The following is a 21,529-nucleotide window of genomic DNA, read 5'->3' on the forward strand; positions in this document are numbered from 1 at the left end:
CTTGTATAAATTGGTGCAAAATGAAATGAACAGAATCAGGAAAACAATGTTCATATCACTGACATTGATAATCAATTGTGAATTACTTAGCTTTTTTCCAGCAAAGGATCCAAGAAAAGTACAAAGGACTCACCAAGGAAAATACTATCCATATCCAGACAAAGAAGTGATAGATTCTGATTGCAGATCAAAGCATATCTTCTTCAATTACTTTATTCTTTCTCAATTACTTTTTTCTTTCAATGTTTATTTTTTCACAATTGAGATTAAAATATGGAAATATATTAAATATGTATAAACTACCATTTTCAGAAGAGGGGAAAGAAGAGAAGGAGGGAGGAAAATATGGAACTCAAAATCTTGTAAAAATGAATGTAAAAATATACACAATATGTTACTGGTGAAAAATAAAATAGTAATTTTTTTAAAAGGCCAAGGTTTCTCACTGCATTCAGGTCCAACTCCAGTCATCCTAATTTATATCTTACCATTGGACCCAGATGGCTCCAGAGGAGAGAGTGAGATTGGGTGACTGGCCATATTACTCTGCCTCACTTGCAAGTTGTGGCATCATCTACCTGATGCCATGACCCTCTTCAAGAATGAAGGACAAACAATGACAGCCTTGCTTATAAGTAAGATTTTCTAGGAAATTTAAATCAAGTTCCTGATCATTGAAGCAATTCTTGAATAATTCAACTTCTCAGTATTTCAATATATTTATTAAATTTCATTATTCCCTCAATAAGGATATTATTATGCCTTATAGTAATAACATTGGAAGTTTGGAAGAGTAGTCCCCCAAACATTTTTTGGGATGTATGTTTTACAGTGTAATGAAAATGTGTAGATATTAGGAGCTCATTTGGACTTCTGTCAGCAGTTCTATCATAAACTTAAATGGAAAGAATGAGTCTCATCAATATGTGCTTTAGTATTCCAGATTTTATATTGTCTTGCTCACAGCAAGTTGGAGTTTTTCTTCTTCACAGCAGCAACAACAACAACAGATTTAGGGTTTTTGCTTTTGTTTTTATTTTCTATTTTCAAATTTAAGAAGCCTATTTTATGCCATACTGTAAGCTAAGGATCCTTAAATTTTTTGTATCATAGTCTTCTTGCTAAAACCTATGGACCTCTTCTCAGAATAATGTTTTTAAATGCATAAAATAAAATATAAAATATTATAAAGGAAACAAATAATATTGTAATATAGTTATCAAAATATACTGTCCATATATGCAATTTACATAATATATATAAAATATGGTAAACTTTTTGCATTGCATTATATATTATGCATAATTCCTTTATATAATATATAATGCAATTTAATATATTAAAAATGTAATATAATATAATACAATATGGTTTTAGAGTGATAACTATTTATTAATATAATATTCTTGTAATATATTTATATTATAATATATGAATATGTAATATATGTGATAAATATATTATTTGTGTGTGTGTGTGCATGTACAGATGCCCGATTTAATAATCTTTGTGTAAAAAAATCAAAAGCAACCCCTCTGGCCTTCTTTTCAAACTTTAACCAGGAAAACCAGAATATGCATCATTTTCCAAACATTTCTTGTGCTTTTCCCCTTTGAGTCTTTGCTTATGCCAGATATCTGTAAAATTCCTAGCCATTCTTCAAGGTCCAGGTTTAATACTGTTGCTTCTATAAAGCCTTCCCACCATAAGAAATCTCCCCTGGCGGGGGGGGGGGGGGGGGGGGCAGCTAGGTGGCACAGTGGATAAAGCACCGGCCCTGGAGTCAGGAATACCTGGGTTCAAATGGGGTCTCAGACACTTGATAATTACCTAGCTGTGTGATCTGAGCAAGCCACTTAACCCCATTTGCCTTGCAAAAACCTAAAAAAAAACCCAAAACAACTAATTACCTAGCTATGTGACCCTGAGCAAGTCACTGCCTTAAATAAAAAAAATTTTAAAAAAAGAAATCTCTCCTCCTATGAACTCCCATAAGCATTTTGTTTGTACATTTCTTACAGCATTCTTCATATTCTATGTGGTAATTTCTCTGTAACTAGCTCCTGGATCATTGTAAATAAATAAATTGCTCCAAAATGTAAGCTTCTTGAGGGTGAGAACTATTTTTATCTTGAGCTTAGTAGCTCCTTTTTTTAACTTAGCTTTTTTGGATGTCTGATATTCTTTGTTATATGAACATAGTTTCTCCTAATATGTCTTCCTCTTCTCCAATCAGGGAGAAGAATTCTGCTTTATTTGTCTTTTTTCTTTTTGGGGGGGTGGCGTTTAAAGGCAATTGAATTAAGTGGCTTGCCCAAAGTTGAAAAGCTAGGTAATTAGCATGGGAAGGTACACTCATGTATCACACTTTGTTTAGTCATTTTTCAATCAATGGGCATCCATTTTGTTTATAATTCTTTGCCATCAAAAAATATTGATATAAGTGTGTATTGATATATAACAGGAGTTTTTTTTTTTCTATCAATTGCCATCTCGGGTATATCTGGGTCAAAGACTATGGACATCTATTTAATTTTAAATTATTTTTTAAAATGATTATATGAGTCACATTCCCACTAACAATGCAAAATTATGCCCATGTTTCCATTTTCCCTCCAAAATGGACAATTCTCATCTTTTGTAATCTTTACCAATTTGCAGTGTGTGGAGTGAAAATTAAGAGTTGTTCTGATTTTAATTTTTCTTATTCATGATTAACCTTTTAAGTTATTAATAAAATAAGTATTTGAGTTAAGGTGAATGAAAGAATCAATTGATTAATGAAGAATGAATAAATCTCATGGGAAAGAAATTGGGATTCTGGTAATATTATTTCTGCTTTCATTTGCCAGACTCTCTCCAGTTATCCCATCACTTGCATGATATCTGGCTCATCCGTATATCGAATGCTTCTACAATTCAATGTTTCCAGGTATAATTGGAGGATCCAGTAGCCACACTCAACCAGATGGTTCTCATCTTTTCCCCTTAAGACTTGGAGTTGTTTTAACCTAGAGCAACATCTAAAAAAGGGCAAGTTACCTGCTGCCTATTGTGGATATTCAGTAAACTTAAGATTCTATATTCAATAACTGTTTCAAAAATCATAACTAAAGTTATAAATTGTTTAAAAAATGTACATCTGATTATTCCCTCATTACAAAAAAGCTCTCTGATTTTCAATTTCAATTACCTTTGTTATGATTTGATCCTTAGAACTTGTTTTAAATTTATCATTTCTTCATATTTCCTCTTTGCTATCCAAATCTTGCCAATTTAAGAAACAAATTTCTGACTTTTCCCAAGATGCTGGGAATGGTCATGGAAGATGGGAACATGATTAGTCAAATCCACAAAAACCCTACCTCTCACCTAACGGTCACAATAACTAATAGTATCTTTTCCAATAAGTCTTTGTTAACAGCAGCTCACAAGATGTGAGAGTTAGAGATGGCAAATGACTTATCAAAGTTTATAGTAGGCTTCTGATTTCTTGTTCCTGTGTTTTTACCAAATACTAAAAATGTGAAAGGCCTTTCACTTTTTCTCCTTGACCCTGAACCTTATTCAAATGACCAGTAAAAAGTGAAACATTCAGTTAATAAGCAAGTCACATAGTGTATTAAAAAGAATCGGAATCAGACCACCTCTAGTTGAATCCTAGCTCTGGTGCTGATATGCCACTGGACAAATCACAACCTCTCTGGGCTTCACTCTCTCATTTATAAAATGAGAAATTTGTACTGAATGACCTCTGAAGTCTTTTCTAAGATCCTATCCAACAGATAAGAAGCATAGGAGAAAAAATGCTAATAAATAACCTTTTACTGTCCCTTAGCAATCAAAATTCAATCATTAAATAAACAACTCAACTAACAAAGAGAAGCATTGATTGATTGCAATGGATTTCAGAGAACAAATAATGAAACATACTTTCTTCCTGGTACAAAGAGAGATGGGGGACTGTGAGTATCAAATGTTGCACACATTGTAAAATTCAGTTGCTACATTAATTACTCTAACTCAACTGTTTTTCTTTGCTAAAGAAAAAGAGAGATAAGGGAGAGAGGGAATGAAGAAAAAGAAAGTGAGAGAAAAGAGAGATAGAAAAAGAGAAGGGAAAGGAGGTGAGAAATACAGTCAGAGACACAGAGTGGAGTAAGAAGGTGGAGAAGAAAAAGACAGAGAGAAACAGAAACCCAAAGACATAGGAAAAGAGTTTATTTATAGGTCAAATTCCAGATACTTCAAAATGATATTTCAGCAATATATTTATTATGCTCTTCATGTTTTGTTTACTTTTTTCCTTCTGTATTAGTTACAAATTCCCAACCCTGAAGCATTGTATTGGTGGTGGTGAACCACTGCTGCCAGAAGAATTTGACAAGTGGAAACAAGCAACAGGTCTAGCTATCCATGAACTATATGGACAGTCAGAAACGGTAGGTGGGAAGATCTCTCCTCAGTTATTAGAGGTCAATGAAAGAATCACCAACACTATCAATTTGTACAATCATCCTTCTATCCATCTGTCAATATATTTACACATGCATCCTATCATCCTCCTATGTATATATTTATTTAGATATTTATTGAGTGCCTATTTCACGTGAGCAAAACCTAAGATATCTCCTTGATCATGGGAAGCTTACAATCCAAGTGTTGAAAATAAGGTTGTGGGGAGGCTAGGTGGTGTAGTGGATAAAGCACCGGCCTTGGAGTCAGGAGTACCTGGGTTCAAATCCGGTCTCAGACACTTAATAATTCCCTAGCTGTGTGGCCTTGGGCAAGCCACTTAACCCCATTTGCCTTGCAAAAATCTAACAAAAAAAATAAGGTTGTTCTGAAAAGTTGAGATGGGTCAAATTCCATTATGCATATGTACATATAAAGAACTTTAAACATTTCAAAGAGTTTTCACATCTGTTAGCTCATTTGAATCTCAGCAACCAGTAGACATAACAGGCTTAGTAACAATTTTGAAGTCCAATAATCAAAGGATATATGTTAAATACTTGTTGAATAAATGAATGAGCAAAATACCAAGAGATCCATAGTCTTGACTAATTCCACACAAATAATAAGTGACAGAATTAGACTCAAACCAAGGTCTTCTGGCTCCAAGTCCAGGTCTTTCTAATATATCACCACCCAGTTAAAACTATGCATTAAGTAGACAGGGAAAGATTGAAGATAAGTGAGAGTGGAAATGATGGAAAGAGAAATGTTTTCCCAATGCCCACAAACATGTCCATGTCCCCTCCATCCTCAAAACCCCTCACTTGATCTGTCCATCCCCACAAGTTATTACACATCTCTTTTCACATGACTAAACTCATTCAGAAGACTATCTATATTCAGTGCCTCTATTTCTCATCCTCTAAGTCTCTTCTTAACCTCTGCAATCTGGTTTCCAACTACATCAATTCATCTCAAACTGCTCAATTTAGAAGTACTGATAATCTCTTAAATGTCATATCTAATGACTTTTTCTCAATCCTCATCCTTTTTTACTTTTCTGCATCCTTTGACCCTGTCAATCACCCTTTTACGTTCTTCTCAAGTTTTTGTGACACTGTTCTCACCTATTTTTCCTGATGCCTATCTGATTGCACCTTCTCTGTCTCCTTTGCTGAATCTTCATCCATGTCACATTTGTTAACCACAAGTGTGCCCTAAGTCCCTGTCCTGGGTCCTCTCTTCCTTTTACATTATTTCACCTTATGATCTCATCATCTTCCATGGATTTAATTATTATCTCTTTGTAGATGCTTCTCAATTCTATTTTTCCAGTCCTATCCTCTCTCCTGACCTCCATTCTCACAGTTCCAGCTGTAGATTGGACATTTCTAACTGGAAATCTCATGAACATCTAAGGTTCAACAGGTCCAAAAATGAAATGTATTTTCTTTGCAGTCATGCAAAGTCATCCTTAATTGTTCATTTTCTCTCATCACCACCCTCTATAGCCAATATCTATGTGACATGCAGTTTGATATGCCCAATGTAAGCTCTTTAAATGCAGAAATTATTGAATTTTTTTATCTCCAGTCTGGCATAGTGCCTAACTCAATAATGTGAAGTAAATGCTTAATCTCTATCATATGGGATGACTGAAGAATACTATGAAACCAACTACCTACCCCACCCTCCCAAAAAATTTCATCACCAACCTGTGATTTGTTTTATAGGATTTCAAGCAGCTAGGTAACACAACAAAGTGTTGTACTTGGAAGCAGGAAACTCTGAGTTCAAATCCTGCCTTAGACACTTACTCGCTTTGTGACCCTGGACAAATTAATTAACTTCCCTCAATCTCAGTTTCCTCATCTTCAAAATGAGGAAAATAATATCACCTATCTCCCAGGGTTGTTATAAGGATCAAATGAGAGAACAATATGTAAAATGCTTTGTAAATCTTAAAGCCCTAACAAAATGCTTGGTTATTAGAGTCAAAGGGAACATTAGAGATAAAATTATTTCAAACTTTACCCCCAGATTTATAGATTAGGAAACAGAAGAAGACTCTGTCATTAAAGAATCATTTCTTAGAGTTTGATTGATTTCTTAAGAAAATGTAGGAACTGGAAAGAGTTCTGTTATTAATACTTGAGGGTTAGTTGGTTTACCTGATCCTTCCTAAAGGATCTTGCTAAGGAGAACCAACAACTAACTAAAGATCAAGACTAGTAGGAAGAGAGGGCAGAAAATGAAACAGAAAATGGAGTGCTGAGCCTTGAGTCAGAAAATCTCATTTTCCTGAGTTCAAACCAGGGCTCAGACACTTACTAGTTATGTGACCCTGGGCAAGTCACTTAACCTTTTTTTGTATCCATTTCCTCATCTGTAAAACAATCTGTACAAGGAAATAGCAAAGCACTTTAACATCTTTGTCAAAGAAAGTCCCAAATGAGGTGAAAGTCAAACACAACTGAAAAAAACAACTGAACAAATGGGAAGGGAACAAAGGTTAGGAGCTTGGGTGGGGCAGGGAGGAGGAGGAGGAGGAGGATCCTATAAAGAAAAAACCTGGAAAAGCACCAAAAATAAAAATGGTCTGTGAGAGATGTTGACATTTTGGAATGATTTATGTCATAGGATTTACTGCTAGAAAGAATCTTTTAAAAATATCTTTTCTGATTATCTGATTTCATATTAAAGAGAACTATTTAGGCCTTCAATAGAAGCTTCTGACACTTTCCATTAAATGTATTTATTTTGTATGTTTATGATCAACAGGGACTAACTTGTGCAGTACTCAGGGGAATGAAGATCAAGAAAGGCTCCATGGGGAAAGTTATTCCACCCTTTGACATGCAGGTCTGTCTCTCCATTTCATTCAATAAATATTTTTAAAGTGCCTACTATTCATGAAGCACTATTTTTCACACTGGTAATAAAAATATGTATCCCTCTTCTTACATTTAAAACCATTCTTCTGAGAAGATTTCATAAGGTTGAAGGGAGCTGAGGATGGGGGAAGGAGGCTAGGACAACTAAGCTTTGAAAGACTGAGAGTTGGAAAAAAGAAGAGAATGCATTCCATGAAGAAATGAAGAGGGAGGAAAATGGTTTAGAGAAAAGGGTGTTGGATTTGGAATCAAAGGACCTGGACTCAAATCCCACATCTGCCATCAACTATTTTTGGGTAATGTTGGATAAATTTTACAGAACCCTCACATTTTATAGAACATAGATCTCCTTAGACCACCTAAAATTCTATTGACTTTCTTTATATTTCAAATTTATTCATAGGTGAAAAAGTTCCCACCACCACCATCACCAATAGAATGTAAGCTCTTTGAGAACAGGAGCCATTTTTTGTTTTTCTTGTATCTCCAGCATCTAGTATAGTGCTTAAAACATAGTAGGAGTCTAAAAAATTGAACATCAAATTCTGAATAAAGTTTCAGTGTCCAAAAGTGAGTTTATCATCATCCTCCCCAAATCAATTATACCTCTCAATTTTCCCATTTCTATCCATACTGTTTTTTCAACCACCCAAACTGAGGACCATGGAGTCATCTTAGAATTATTCTCCCCTAAATTCCATCATTCACCACTTAGTGGTGTTCTTTCTTAGTAATTTTTCAATCTTATCCCTGCCACTAACTTTGTGACTCCCACACAAGGCCCCTGAATGAATATAAGTAAAAGCATTTATTTGACACTCATCTAAGGTTTAGGGACACAAATATAAAAGCAAAACAATTGCTATTCTTCAAGACTACTCAAATCACATTCAAATGAGGGCAAATAACACATATAGAGAGAGTGGTGGCAAACAAGAATGTTTTGGTCTGGGAAATCATAATGATACCAATTAGAAATCAGTTCTCAGACCAAGAGGAAAAAGAGGGAATAGGGTAGGCATGGGACATTAGATGGCACACCAGGGTCTAACAAGTTGAGTAACTTACATCCTCCAGGATATGGTCTCAGGAGGCTCAGTTCAAAAAGTAGATTAATAGCAGTCACAAAGCAAAAGGTGGCAATGAGAAAAGAGAGATCCAATGAATTCAGAGCTGAATTCTGAGTTAAATTTATGTTCCTCAGGTAACTCTTAAGGACTTCTCTCTCATATGGATCATTAGTGGATTTTCTAGGCTAGAGTTCCAGAGTTGGCCAAAATTACAGATTCTTCACAAAATGTTCCCAATACCACCATTCCAGTGTACATTCATCAATTTATATTTGAATTATTAGTAGCCTTTCTCCTTCAGGTTCTTATCTATTCTACCTATCACTTAAATAAATGATTTCATCTATAAGAGGGGCAGCTAAATGGCAGAGGCCCTGGATTCAGGAGGCCTGAGTTCAAATGTGACCTCAGGCATTTAGCTATGTAACTTTGGGCAAGTCACTTAACCCCATTGCCTTGCAAGACACCAAAGAAATATTTTTTTTTTAAAAGAAGCCATAATAAAATGTACCAAATCAGATTCTAGCTCAACCTGGCATCCAATCTAGGGATGAATTTTTCAATCATTCCTCTGATATTCTCCAATACAGCCACCTTTTCTTCTCTTCTGTCATACAATCTTCTCAACAAATGCTTTGATTTGATTATTTCTACCTCTATTTTTGCCATGCTATTTATCCCAACTTGGAATCCCTTTCCCTCCTTCCATTTGCTGATTTAAATCCTAATTTATTTTTCAAGACTGAGCTCCAGTTTTACTTTTTCCAGATTATTCTGAATTCATTGATTTATCCTTTCTCCAATTTTCATATATTTTGGCTATTGTAGTCGTTGTTTGTCCTTTGGTCTCAAAGAGGACCATGACATCAGGGAGGTGATGCCATGACATGTGAATTGGATTTAAGTGAGGGATACTGTGCTAAGTCACCAATCTCACTTTCTCCTCCAGAGCCATTGGGTCTTGTGACTATAGCATTACTGCTATATACAAGAAAATATTTTTACTGTATTTTCTTTGTGTTGTACTTCTGTTTTGTCTTCCTGGTAAATAAGGATTCAACAAGTTATAAGATTCCTATAAGCAAAATCCATGCCTTATCTTTCTTATCAATATTCCCACAGTTACCAGGTACATGGTTGGTAAAAGAACAATAGATATTTTCTGGGTTGAATTGAATTGAAAAAGATGATCTAAATTCCCTTTACTTCCTGGACAATGCAGGCTTATTTGAAGTGAGATATGAAATATAAAAGATTAGCATTTGTTATTAGAAAAGATATTTAAAAAAGTAACTTTGGATTCAGAGATCCTGGCTTCAAGTTCTTCCTCTGATACTTACCTCCTGTATAATTGAAAGTCACTTTTCCTCTCTAGATCTGCTTCCTCATGTGTAAAATTATGAAGGAAGATTGGAGGTTGAACTACAAGTCCCTAATGTTTCTTTTTGCTCTAAATACTATGATTTCTTGACAGACCAGCAATGGAAAAGTGCAACCAACCTATCTGTGAGCCTAGCTAATTTTGAGATAAATTACATAAGTTTAGCAAGGAAATTGTCACAAGATCACAGATTTGCCATATTTCCCCATGTATAAGATGCACTGTTTTTTGAAAAATTTGCAATCTAAAAACTGGGAGTGTTTTATACAGTGGTTGAAGATTTTTTTATTTGCATTTCCCACTCATTTCACATCTGTTACCTGGACTGGCCATGGGAAAGAAGAAACCCTACAGAAAACAACCTGGCAAAAGAAGGCCAGGAGAGGCAAGTCAGTCAAATGGCCTGAGTTAGAGAGAGAATTGAGGACATGTATTGAAAAGCAAAGGGCCATTGGAATTCCTGTGTCCACAAAGATGGTTCAGCAGGAGGCAAGAACTGCTGATGAAAAAGAAGTGACTGATTTCAAAGGAGGACACAACTAGTGCTTCAGGCTCATGAAATGGAATGGACTGAGCATGTGTCCATACACACACCAGACTTGCCCAGGGAGTGTTTGTGGACTGACCAGAGCATAGGCAGAAGAGCAGTAAGAGTCTCTCCTAAAACAGTGATTCATCATCAAACACAGATGAGGATGAGCTAATGGATGGGAGTTTTGACAGTGATGAGGAGTTGTATGAATTTTATGATGAGTAAAATGAGTTCAAAAACTTTAATATATTTTTTTCAAATTTCAGGTCCCAAAATTAAGGTGTATCTTCCACATGGGGAAATATGGTAGATATGAAAGGCATCTTAGAGTTCATTTTACAAATGAGGAAACTGAGACACAGGTAGTGGAGTCAGAAGACAGATCAAATTTGGTTAGAGAGTTGAGACTTACTAGCTTTGTGTGACCCTGAGCAAACCACTTAATTTCATTACCTGAGCAAACTAAATAAATAAAAATGAGGAAACTGAGATCAAAGGGATTAAGTGATTTGCTCAAGGTCAAACAGTTACAGTTATTGTGTCCTGAGGTGGAACCTTAACCTTAAGCACTCTACTATGAAATCAACTCAAAAATGTAACTGATACTCACAATTCTGACTAAAACTAAGGAAATCAGCTTTAAAAGCTCTGAATGGGAAAATCCCCAACCAAATTTTCTGATCCAGTCAATTACTTATCTGTCCAAATTTTAATTTGGAGGGTAAAGGAAAGTCAAGAAATTTATTGTAGTGGCAGAGTTCTATTAGCTCCTGTAATCAATACAACAACCCTATGGAGTGGATTTTGCAGACGTTATTATCCCCATTTTGTAGATGAGAAAACTAAATCTCATAAAAGAAAGTGAAATTGAAAAAAGACAAAAACAAGTTTTGAAACCTGTTCTTCTGATGTCAAGTCCAATGCTATTTCCACAATAACTCAAGTATTTAGGTGACATGGCACAAGACTTGGAGACAGGAAGACCTGAGTTCAAATCCAGCCTCAGGTATTGACTAAATTTGTGACCCTGATGAAACCACTTAACTTAAAATGGGGATAATGAATAATAGATTCTACTTCACAGCTATTACTATTATTATTCCATTGCCTCTCTAATAATAGCATGTAGAGCTGAAGTACTGTAATAATCATTCAAGTTTCCATCATGGATTTATGCCCAGAGAGGGGTCAACCTCAGTATAGAAAAGATATAAAGAGCAGGTAACACCCTTACAAGTTGGACCTCCTTCCATCATTTCTCCAATTCCTTTCCCTGATTTTTTTTAATGATTACCTTATTTGGGCAATCAATATAACAAGACAGTTATATTCCAGTTCAGAAACAGCAACTCAGGATTTGGCTCATGTTGGAACTGATACAATCTCCTTGAATATTTCTCTTATTAGTTTCTACTTTCATTTTAATTTTGATATTATCAGTGACACTCTGATTTTACTTTAGTTAACTGTAGTATATATAAATCTTGGTACAACTTTTTTATTTAAATTCTTTGAATATTTCTATATTTAATATTTTCTATGAACAGAATATTATTGAAATCTAGATAGTATAGATTCTGGATAAGGAGGTAGGGATCATTTCACATGTTTGGCTTTATGTGGAGGATGTATATCAAAAATGACTTTGAAATATCTATTTTTTCTCTGAACTCTCCAAAGTATTTTTTTAAATTTTAATTGAATTTTATTTTCAGTTCCAAAATCTCTACTGTTCTCTACACCTCTCTCTCTCTTGCATGACCTTTTACAGTGAAATATTAAATAAGATTCTAATTAATTATTATGAAATAATCACATCTTGTCACTTTTTTCTTCTTCCAGATCATAGATGAGAAAGGCAATATCCTTCCCCCAGGGAAAGAGGGGGAAATAGCCATCAGGATCAAACCTACTAGACCTGTCGGCATATTCTCTTGCTATGTGGTAAGTCCATCCCCTTCCAGTGGAAGAAGGTTGTCATATGAAAGAAAAATTAGATTTATTGTATTTGTTCCCAGAGGGTAGAACTGAGGACAATGGATAGAAATTATAGAAAGGCAGAATTCAGGACAATATAAAGAACTTCTTTTTAATAAGTTCTGCGCAGAAATAGAATAACCTTCCTCAGGAAGTATTTGAACATTTGCAAGCAGATGCTGGGGGGATATTATAAGGAGATTGTTACCCAGATAAAGATCTGTTATGACATATGCAATAGAAAAATCTGCCTTCTACTTTCATCTAAAGCTGTCATTAGCAAAAATGCTGAACAAAATAGAGCTAAAGACAGAGACAAGGAACATTTTACTGGACACTTTTTCCCAGGTTCAAATCAAAGAATCAAATCCATTTATCACTACTCTTACTCTCTGGGTTAATCCAATCAACCAAGGCTAAATCTAACTAACTATAAAAAGATTATTCATCCTGCATCTTTCCATTTTGCTACAAGAAGAGAGTGTCACACATTATCATTGAGAAGTTGAATCTACTGAAAAAAAAAAGGAAATAAGAATAATCTAACATGAACCCATTCTGATCCATTCTTTTGTCTCATTCCAACAGTGGAGTTCATTAGGAAAAAGTCCTGTTTCTCTTTGAAACATTGTGAACTTGTAGTTTATAAACCTTCTTACAAGAAACTAAGGGCATAGATACTTCAAACAGACATGTTGTCACTTTGAACAGTACCTTGGAAAACAATACATACTCCTCGCATAACTTTTAATAGTTTCTGGTTTAAACTTGACTTTGATATCATCAGTGATGTTCCTGTTTTACTTGAGTTAACTATAGTAATATAAATTTTGGTACAATGTTTCATTAAACTCTTTAAGTGTTTCTGCATTAAATGTGTTTCCTATAAATAATATAGTTTGATGTTGGTTTTCATCTATTTTGTATCATAAGCAACAAGCTTGTGTAGCATTTAGAGAGCTTTGTCTAAAATTAGTAAGACCTGAATTCAAATCCAGATTCAGATACTTACCTCCTATGTGATCTTAAGCAAACCATTTAACCTCATTTTTTCTCAGTTTCCTCAACCTTAAAATGGAGAAAACAACAGCAATCACCTCACAGGATTCCTGTAAGGATCAAATTGGATATTATTTATAAAGCATTGAGCATAATTTCTGCAACATAATAGTTACTATATGTGTGTGTGTTTATGTGAAAATATATAAATTTTTATGTATATATATATATATATGTATATACACACAAATGCATATACTTATTCCCTTCCCTTATAGTGTCGTTTATTATTATGGGTATATTTAGTCCATTTGTATTTAGCATTGCTAAATTTATCTTTTATTCTATCATTCTTTGATATTTGTCATAAAGGAACATAAACTTTCTCATTTCACTACTTTTATTATTAAACAAAAATTGACAGTGAAATACTAAATAAAATTCTAATATCTTATACTATCAATTAGGTAACTCCCATGACCTCTGGATTCCCCTTTTAATAAAGAGAGAAATTTAGCTTGGAGATCATTTCATCCCCTTCCCTTCCACCCTTTTTTTCTCTTTGTATATATGTATATAGAGCATGTATATAGAATCTGGGAAAAAAGCTAATAGAGTAAATAATTAAAGATCAAAGACAGGAAATGATTGATAGTAAATGAGGCAGATAGAAGGGATAGAATTGAAGATATAGGTAGCAGCCTTGGTCTTGATAAAGAAAAATACTGCCAACTACTCAAAGACAGAAGTAAAGGAGAAGAGAGCTAGTGATGATGGAGAAGTAGTACTGAGATATGAGGGAGCTCATGATGGATGACTTCCATTTTGATGAGATAACAAAATCAGAGGTGTGTCTTGGTGGCTTGAGAAGAGGAAATTTGAATGATCATTGAAGGAAGCAGAAAAGAGAGTCAATCAAGAAAGAGTTCAAGTTTTAACTTATAGTGATGATGGTTCAATTGTATAATAGGGGATAGGAGTTTTTTTTTAATGAAAGAGGAAAATTTCAAAATTCAGCATCATGGTGACTACTCTGCTTTGATCATTTTCTTTTGAATTATGGGTTCTTTTTTGCATGAATTTTTAGCAATTTTGCTTTCTTCTCAGTGAGCAATTTATGAATTGAATGTGAAGAGCCTCACTCCCTTTTAACCTCCCACACTGTGGTCTTCTGCTAGTCTAAGGTAATTTCTTTGATAAGAGATCTTAGGACTTTACAAGAATGCAAGTTAAATTCAACAAACCTTAAAGAATTTACCTTCTTTCCTTTTATTGTAAATCAAATCATTTTTCCTTCTCCAATCCTAAAGCAAGTTTCATATTTAGGTTTTTCAACCTCAGTGTCTGTGACTCACATCTACCAGTTCTTTAACTACCCTGGTATTCCAGGATATTCCCTTAATCTGGAGATTTTGTAAACATTGAGACCTGGCAGGTCAGAGATTTAGAGTTAGAAGGGGCCCTAGTGTCCATCAACTCAAACTCCTCCATTTTTTACCAAAAAAAAAAGGGAAATGAGACCTAGAGAAGTTTATTTAGCCAGTAAATCAAACTTGAACACAGGTCTCCCTGCCTCCAAATCCTGGATTTAATACACTATAGCTCTCCTTAAATGTCTCTACATTTATTCGGGGTTTCAATTTCCCTTTAACCATTTTGATTCTGAATTCCCAGTCTTAAGTTTGTACTACTTAGTAGCCAAATCAGAAGCAAAGTGAGTCTGCTTCTCTTTATCATTCTTTATCATTTTCCTATCTGAACATAACAGTATTCCTCTCTTTTATATGCTAACCCTATTGCCTCCAAGACAGATTTTAATAATTTGTTTTTATATAAAAGAAATATAAATACATGTAAGAAAAATTTTAATAGGCCCCACAAACTCAGATCATTATTCCATCCCCTTTACTTGAATCCCCATACCAACAATGTTAACCTTTTAGTGATAAGTGATTCAGTATCATTTACCCAATGAACATCAATTAGCTTGAACAACGAGATATCTATTGCAAAAATATCAAGAATAAAAATTACAAAATATTTCTTCCTAGTGTTCTCTCTCCGCCTCTGGGGAATGTGACCTCAAACTTAAGGCAGCTTCTTTATAGCATTCTTCAACAATTTCCCATTCTAATTTGGCATAGCCAAAGTATGAACTACTGTAGATCCTTCTGGGTTTTCTTCAGTCTGCTTGCTTTTCTTGCTTCTAGTGCTTGCTTTTCTTGCTTTCCAAAGCTCAAGTCATCTCCATTACAGAGACTAAGAAGAGAAGCTTGTATTCACAGTTCACAGATGGGGAAAAAAAGATGAGAAAATTGCCTAAGGCAACACAGCTATTAAGCATCTAAGACAAAAATTAAAAATAGGACTTAAGATTATTCAGTTCCTGACCACCTCTCTAATGACAAGAGCTGGTGCAAATGTCATTTTAGAGGATAGACCCAGGAAAGCATCATATGTTAAGGTTCAGTTCTACTCCTAAGTGGAGAATAAGCAACGTGACTTAATCTAAGGACTTAGTATAGTATTTACAGATTAACAGGCCACTCAAAATTTTATTATTGATAATGAAACACTAAAACTTTGCAGAAAATGATTTAAAGAAGGAAGAATTTTAATCAATTAATCTATTTTTCAAGGTTCTATTCTATCGTTCTAGAACATTGGTGTCAAACTCTAAAAGAAATGGCCTGCAGGTCCCATATCAATTTAGAAAACCAAAAATTAACATTATCCATGTTGCATTATATTTTTATTTGTTTTGTTAAACATTTCACAATTTCATTTTAATCTGGTTCAGGCAACAATTTAGTACCTGTTTATCAAGAATATTATCTATATCCTATTCTGTTTTCAATCCTTCATTAAAAATATTGCAGAACCCTGATGGAGAAAAAGTATCCAACCAGTTCTTATGAGTGTGGGTACATCTTTTTCAATTCCAAATTAATGATAAAAGAAGATCAACAGTCTGAAAAGTCAATTGAAAAGAGTATGGTACCAACTAGAGCTGGGAAGTATTTTAGAAGCCAATCTTCTCATTTAAAAAATGAAGAAACTTAGGAGAAGTTAAGATTACATAAGTATTAAAATCATGTCAGAATATGAACTCAAGTCTTACTGACTCCAAGTCTAGTGTCCTGCCCATTATGCCATGCTGTTGCTTGGAAGGGATAGGCTCAAACTTCAAACAGTCAAATAGACTAACTCTATGAAAGTTTTGATCTATCTCAGATGTCAGTCAGCTTTTCTGAAATTTTATCTTGTTTGTGTGGCCTTGGGCAAGCCACTTAACCCCATTTGCCTTGCAAAATCCTAAAAAAAAAATTTATCTTGTTGATCATTCAGAGGACTGGCTCATTTCTACCCATCCCCATTCCTGAAAAAACCCTGAACCTGTGACACTACCAACATAACTGTAGCATCTTCCTTCTATGTAAAGGACAGAATCTTTTGTGATTTAATTAATGATTTTTAATTAGAGATCCCAGTTAGCAAAAATATATAATGGAATGGAAAGTATACTTAAGAGATTCAGTCCTTGCATTAAAGGATCATACAGGGAGAACAGGATCACTAAGGAGCTATCCACACAAACATTTTAAGCTTTAAAACTGCTCAAAGAGTTGGCCTTGGAATCAGAAAGACCTGATTTCAAGTCCTTCCTTGGATCTCTCCTGCATGACCCCAGGTAACTCATTTAAACTTTTAGTGGAACCCAAACAAGTCTCTAAAATTATAAGTTGCAGAAAAATTGGCGATCTAAATCAAAGAAGAGTATTTCCTTGCCAGGGGTTTCCTGCCTTAATGAAGTCATAGGTCTATTTTTCCTTAAAGTGTTCAGGTTACTAACAGAAGAAAGGAGTGACTAGGAATTGACAGACTAGCTGGAGAATGGTCTGGGAACTTTTACCATGAATTAATCCTCTCCTAGGGTTAAATCACTTTTCCAAAAAAAAAATGTTTTCTTCCATTCAGGATAATCCAGAGAAGACCTCCTTATCAGAACGTGGTGACTTTTACCTCACAGGTGACAGAGGCACCATAGATGAAGATGGCTATTTCTGGTTCCTTGGTCGAATGGATGACATCATTAATTCTTCTGGGTAGGCTGTTTGCTGAGGGCTTTCAGGTTTCACAGTTACAGCCTTACCAGTTCCTAAGGGTATGTGCTAGAATTAAGACCAATCTAGGTGGTATGAGTCTTGGATTTGCACTTAAATGTTAAGAGATTGTTTCAGGAAAATTGTTAGGATTCAGAGCTCTTTCTAGAGAACTACAAAGAATGGTAAATATATTTGTATGGATCCCCCTGCAAACTTTTTATCACAGTAAAATTGGATTAAAATGGACATCACTTGACCTTTTGAAGAGGAAAAAAATGTCACATAATAAACACATGAGGAAAAAGAATCCTTCTATATTAAGTACTTGCTAAGGATTTTGGTTTTTTAGCAACTGATCCAAAGCCATCCCTTTCTCCTCTCCTCCGCATCAGATGCATCCCTGTGACACTGAATCATAAGACTTTACAATGTACAGAGCTCAAGACAATCTATCTCATCTGTCTTTGACCATGGGAATAGAGAAGGAGTCAGTCCTTGTCTTAGGATGCTAGTGTCCTCTCTTAGAAGACAGATTTAAAGGAAGAGGGATATTTGAAGGTGGGTCTAGCAGGACAGTATTGGGACATGGTGGTAGAGACAATAGCCTTAGAGTCTCTGAAAATCTCTTTCCTCCTTCAGGTACCGGATTGGTCCCTCTGAAGTTGAAAATGCCTTGGCAGAACACCCAGCTGTGGCAGAATCAGCAGTCATTGGCATCCCAGACCCACTCCGAGGAGCGGTGAGAAAAGACCAGAGACATACAGAGTCCATAGAAGCCCATACTGTATATCTAAATAATTATTAACTTGGAGGTCAGAATTTCCAAGTCAAATCATTCCAACCAAAGCCCAAGAGTGAAGGGGGGGGGGGGGGGCATGGCATGGCCATGGGTATAGTTCCCCCATGTGACCAAAAGGCAGTATTGCATCTTATATGATTGATTTTTCTTTTTTTTCCTCCAGTGTATCTATGGGCATTTATTAAACACCTATCATGCAACTAATACTGGACTAGGCATTGTATAATTGATATAATATGTATAAGACATAGTTTCTACCTTCATAGAACTTGCAACTTAGGTAGATTTAGGCCATCTATGACTTTCAAAAAGCAACAAAGTCCTAAACCATATGAGTATAGAAGCAAAGGGAGTTAAGAGAATTATTTTAGTAATGGTTATAATAATTCACATTTAAATAACAGTTCAAGGCTTATTAACTTCTCCTTCTACAAAACAAATCTGGTTAAAGATCACATACATGATGACTGGAAATTCCCTTAACACTTCCCCAGGCCATTCAGCCAGTAAGTTAGAGCCAAGATACATCCTAGAATTTCAAATCTGAAAAGGATCTCCCAGAATATTGTGGACTGATGCAATCTAGGAAGGATTTAAGCAGGAGACAGAATTTTTGCTGGGTGGGCATAATTTAATAGTGGCTAACATTTATAAAGTGCTTTAATATTTGTAAAACTTTTACTTATCTCAAATGATCCTCAAAAATGTTTTTATAATTGCAAAGTATATATATATATATATATATGCATATATATATATACACATTATTCATTTGATTCTCACAACCCTGTAAGACAGGCAGTAGGGGCATTATTATTCCTATTTTACAAGAGGGGAAAGTAAGGCACAGAGAGATGAAATTAATTAACTAAAGTATAATTACTTATTAAGGTATATAGCAACTGGTTAAGCTAGAATTCAAATCAAGATCTCCTGAAACCCATTTCCGTGCTGTTTACAGGTAGAATATATTCTAATAATGAATGAATTGACTTTAATATCTGTCCAAGTAAAATATGATGGAGTAGACAAAGGTTTTTTATTATTCTAATGGTAAGAGGAAATGCATCTGTTAGTTTGGATTTAATATTTGCATCCAGAGCATAATGTATGTCCCAAGTAGGTACTCAGAAAATCTTAAATCTGAATAGTCTTAAACAGTGCCTCATCTAGCTCCCCATCCTGGTAGAAATATGTACATATATATACATATATATATATATATATATATATATATCACTCTTTATAAAACCCTCAACAAATTGCTAACCAGTCTTGCGTCAAAGAAAAGGGACAGCAGAACTTGCATTGAAATTCCAGCTCCTTCTACTCCTGCTTACTATTTTGGGAGCAAATTATTTCATATCCCTGGACCTCAGTGTCCTCCTATTTAGAAATAAGAAATAAGACTTGGTAAAATGATGTATAAGGCCCCTTCCAGTTCTTAATCTATAATCCTAAAAATTCTTACAACATTCTATTTTTGAAATTGATCTGTGCCAACCAAGAGGTCTGAAAACTATCACAGCTATAGTGTTCCTAAGAATAACCCAAACTAAATTAAAATGTAATTTAGAAATACTTCACAACATAAATTAAAATACAATACAACTTAAATAATGTTAATATGTGGTTTTCTAAGTCAATATGCAGATTGGGGATCCTTATGTACAACAGTTTAGTGGCACTACTTATTTTTGAGTTTGACACCACTGATCTAAGGAACCCCTTTCATGGAAATTCTATTTGAGGATATAAATTGACATCTATTCTACAATACAGATTTTTTTGAGAGTTACCTTGGTTACAGAGAGATTAAGTGACTTGTCCCTGGGGTACCACATGCATGACAGGTAGAATTTGAACCCCATCCTCCTGACTCTAACACCATAATTTCACTGGTAAAGATTATTCATTATTCAGAAGTTATTTCTTATGTTGATCTATTTTCTGACTCTTACTATCCACCCATTGGTACTAGTTTTGCTCTCTGAAGTCACTTGGAACAAGTCCAATCCTTCTTTCAAATGACAACTCTCTAAATATTTGAAGACAATGAGCATGTCCTTCCAAGTCTTCTCTCTACCAGGCTATAAGTCCCAAGTTCCATCATCTATTTTCTTATGACCTAGTTTCCAGGTCCTGCAACATCCCAGTAACCTCTCCTGAACACATGCCATTAAAGCAATGCCCTTCTTAAAAGGTGGCATCCAGAACTGGACTCAAGATAAACTCCAGATAAGGTTTCAGACCAGAGGATAATGTAACCATTATCCTCCTTGATCTGCAGACTGTGTTTCTATTCATTTGATCTAAGATTTTATTAATACTTTTGACAACCGAATTATATTGTTGGCTCATTTTCAGCAAATGAATTAGTGATTTGACTGAAACTAAGAGCTAAAAATGGACTATATTAACCAAACTTGACTATACAATTCCTGAAGGTGACTTAATACTTGTCCATCTTGATTCTTGTCTCTGTCTATAACCATATTTATTGTCTACATTTTAAAGGAACACAGAAAGGTTTAGAGACACAGTGATGGGTTGTATAATAATAATAATAATCCTTTAACCTTTGTTGACTTAAGGACAATGGGCTTAAGTGACTTATCTAGGGGCATTCAGCTAGTAAGTCTCTGAGGATGAATTATAAACTCAGGTCCACCCTGACTTCAGGACCAGTGCTCTCTAAACACTGTGCCACCTAGTTGCCTCTAATCCCTTACATTTGGATAGTACTATAGTTTAAGTTTTCATTACAGGCATGGTGAAAGAGTGCATAGAAACTGGCTTTTATAAGGAAAACCTGAGTTCAAGTTCAACCTCTAATAATTCAAACTCTAACATAGTTTTATGACCCCATAGAATTTTGGTAAGATTATAATTTCAGTTGACTTGCCAGTCTGCATTGGGAGAGAAATTTCCATACAAGGATCAAAACTTTCCTTCCCCCTTTCCTGGGGGAAAATGTTTTCACAACTATTATATCGAATGAGTCTCAGTTGAGTCTATGAACTAAACAAAGGACAGATCACCTCTATTTTTCAGGTAATAAGGAGTCAAAGGACAAGGGTCCAAATTCTGCCTTTCATATTTATTCCCTGTGGGGCTTTGGCCAATTTCTACAAACTGAAATTGTTAGACTAGATGGTTTCTGAGGTTTTTTCCTGGTTCTAAATCTATGATCCTATGACATAGAAGGGTTAAAATTAAAAATCAGTGTACCCCTATGAAATAGATGCACAATTATTATTATTTGTATTTTATAGATTAAAAACTGAGGATCACAAAAATGGCATGATCTCCT

At 34.8% G+C, this 21,529-nt stretch overlaps 1 protein-coding gene across 4 annotated transcripts in view; it reads left to right on the forward strand.

Annotated features, from left to right (window-relative positions):
• Positions 1–21,529, forward strand: part of LOC141502400 (acyl-coenzyme A synthetase ACSM1, mitochondrial-like) — a 90,624-nt gene that overhangs the window by 48,375 nt on the left and 20,720 nt on the right. For all 4 annotated transcript variants that reach the window (XM_074207121.1, XM_074207119.1, XM_074207123.1 and 1 more), the window contains exons 7-12: positions 2,853–2,932; positions 4,319–4,442; positions 7,240–7,320; positions 12,178–12,279; positions 17,290–17,417; positions 18,057–18,156. In XM_074207121.1, coding sequence (XP_074063222.1) covers positions 2,853–2,932; positions 4,319–4,442; positions 7,240–7,320; positions 12,178–12,279; positions 17,290–17,417; positions 18,057–18,156 — 615 coding nt within the window. The remainder of the gene's footprint in view (positions 1–2,852; positions 2,933–4,318; positions 4,443–7,239; positions 7,321–12,177; positions 12,280–17,289; positions 17,418–18,056; positions 18,157–21,529) is intronic.

Source organism: Macrotis lagotis, chromosome X (assembly GCF_037893015.1).
Source record: "Macrotis lagotis isolate mMagLag1 chromosome X, bilby.v1.9.chrom.fasta, whole genome shotgun sequence".
In the NCBI taxonomy this organism is placed as follows: Eukaryota; Metazoa; Chordata; class Mammalia; order Peramelemorphia; family Peramelidae; genus Macrotis; species Macrotis lagotis.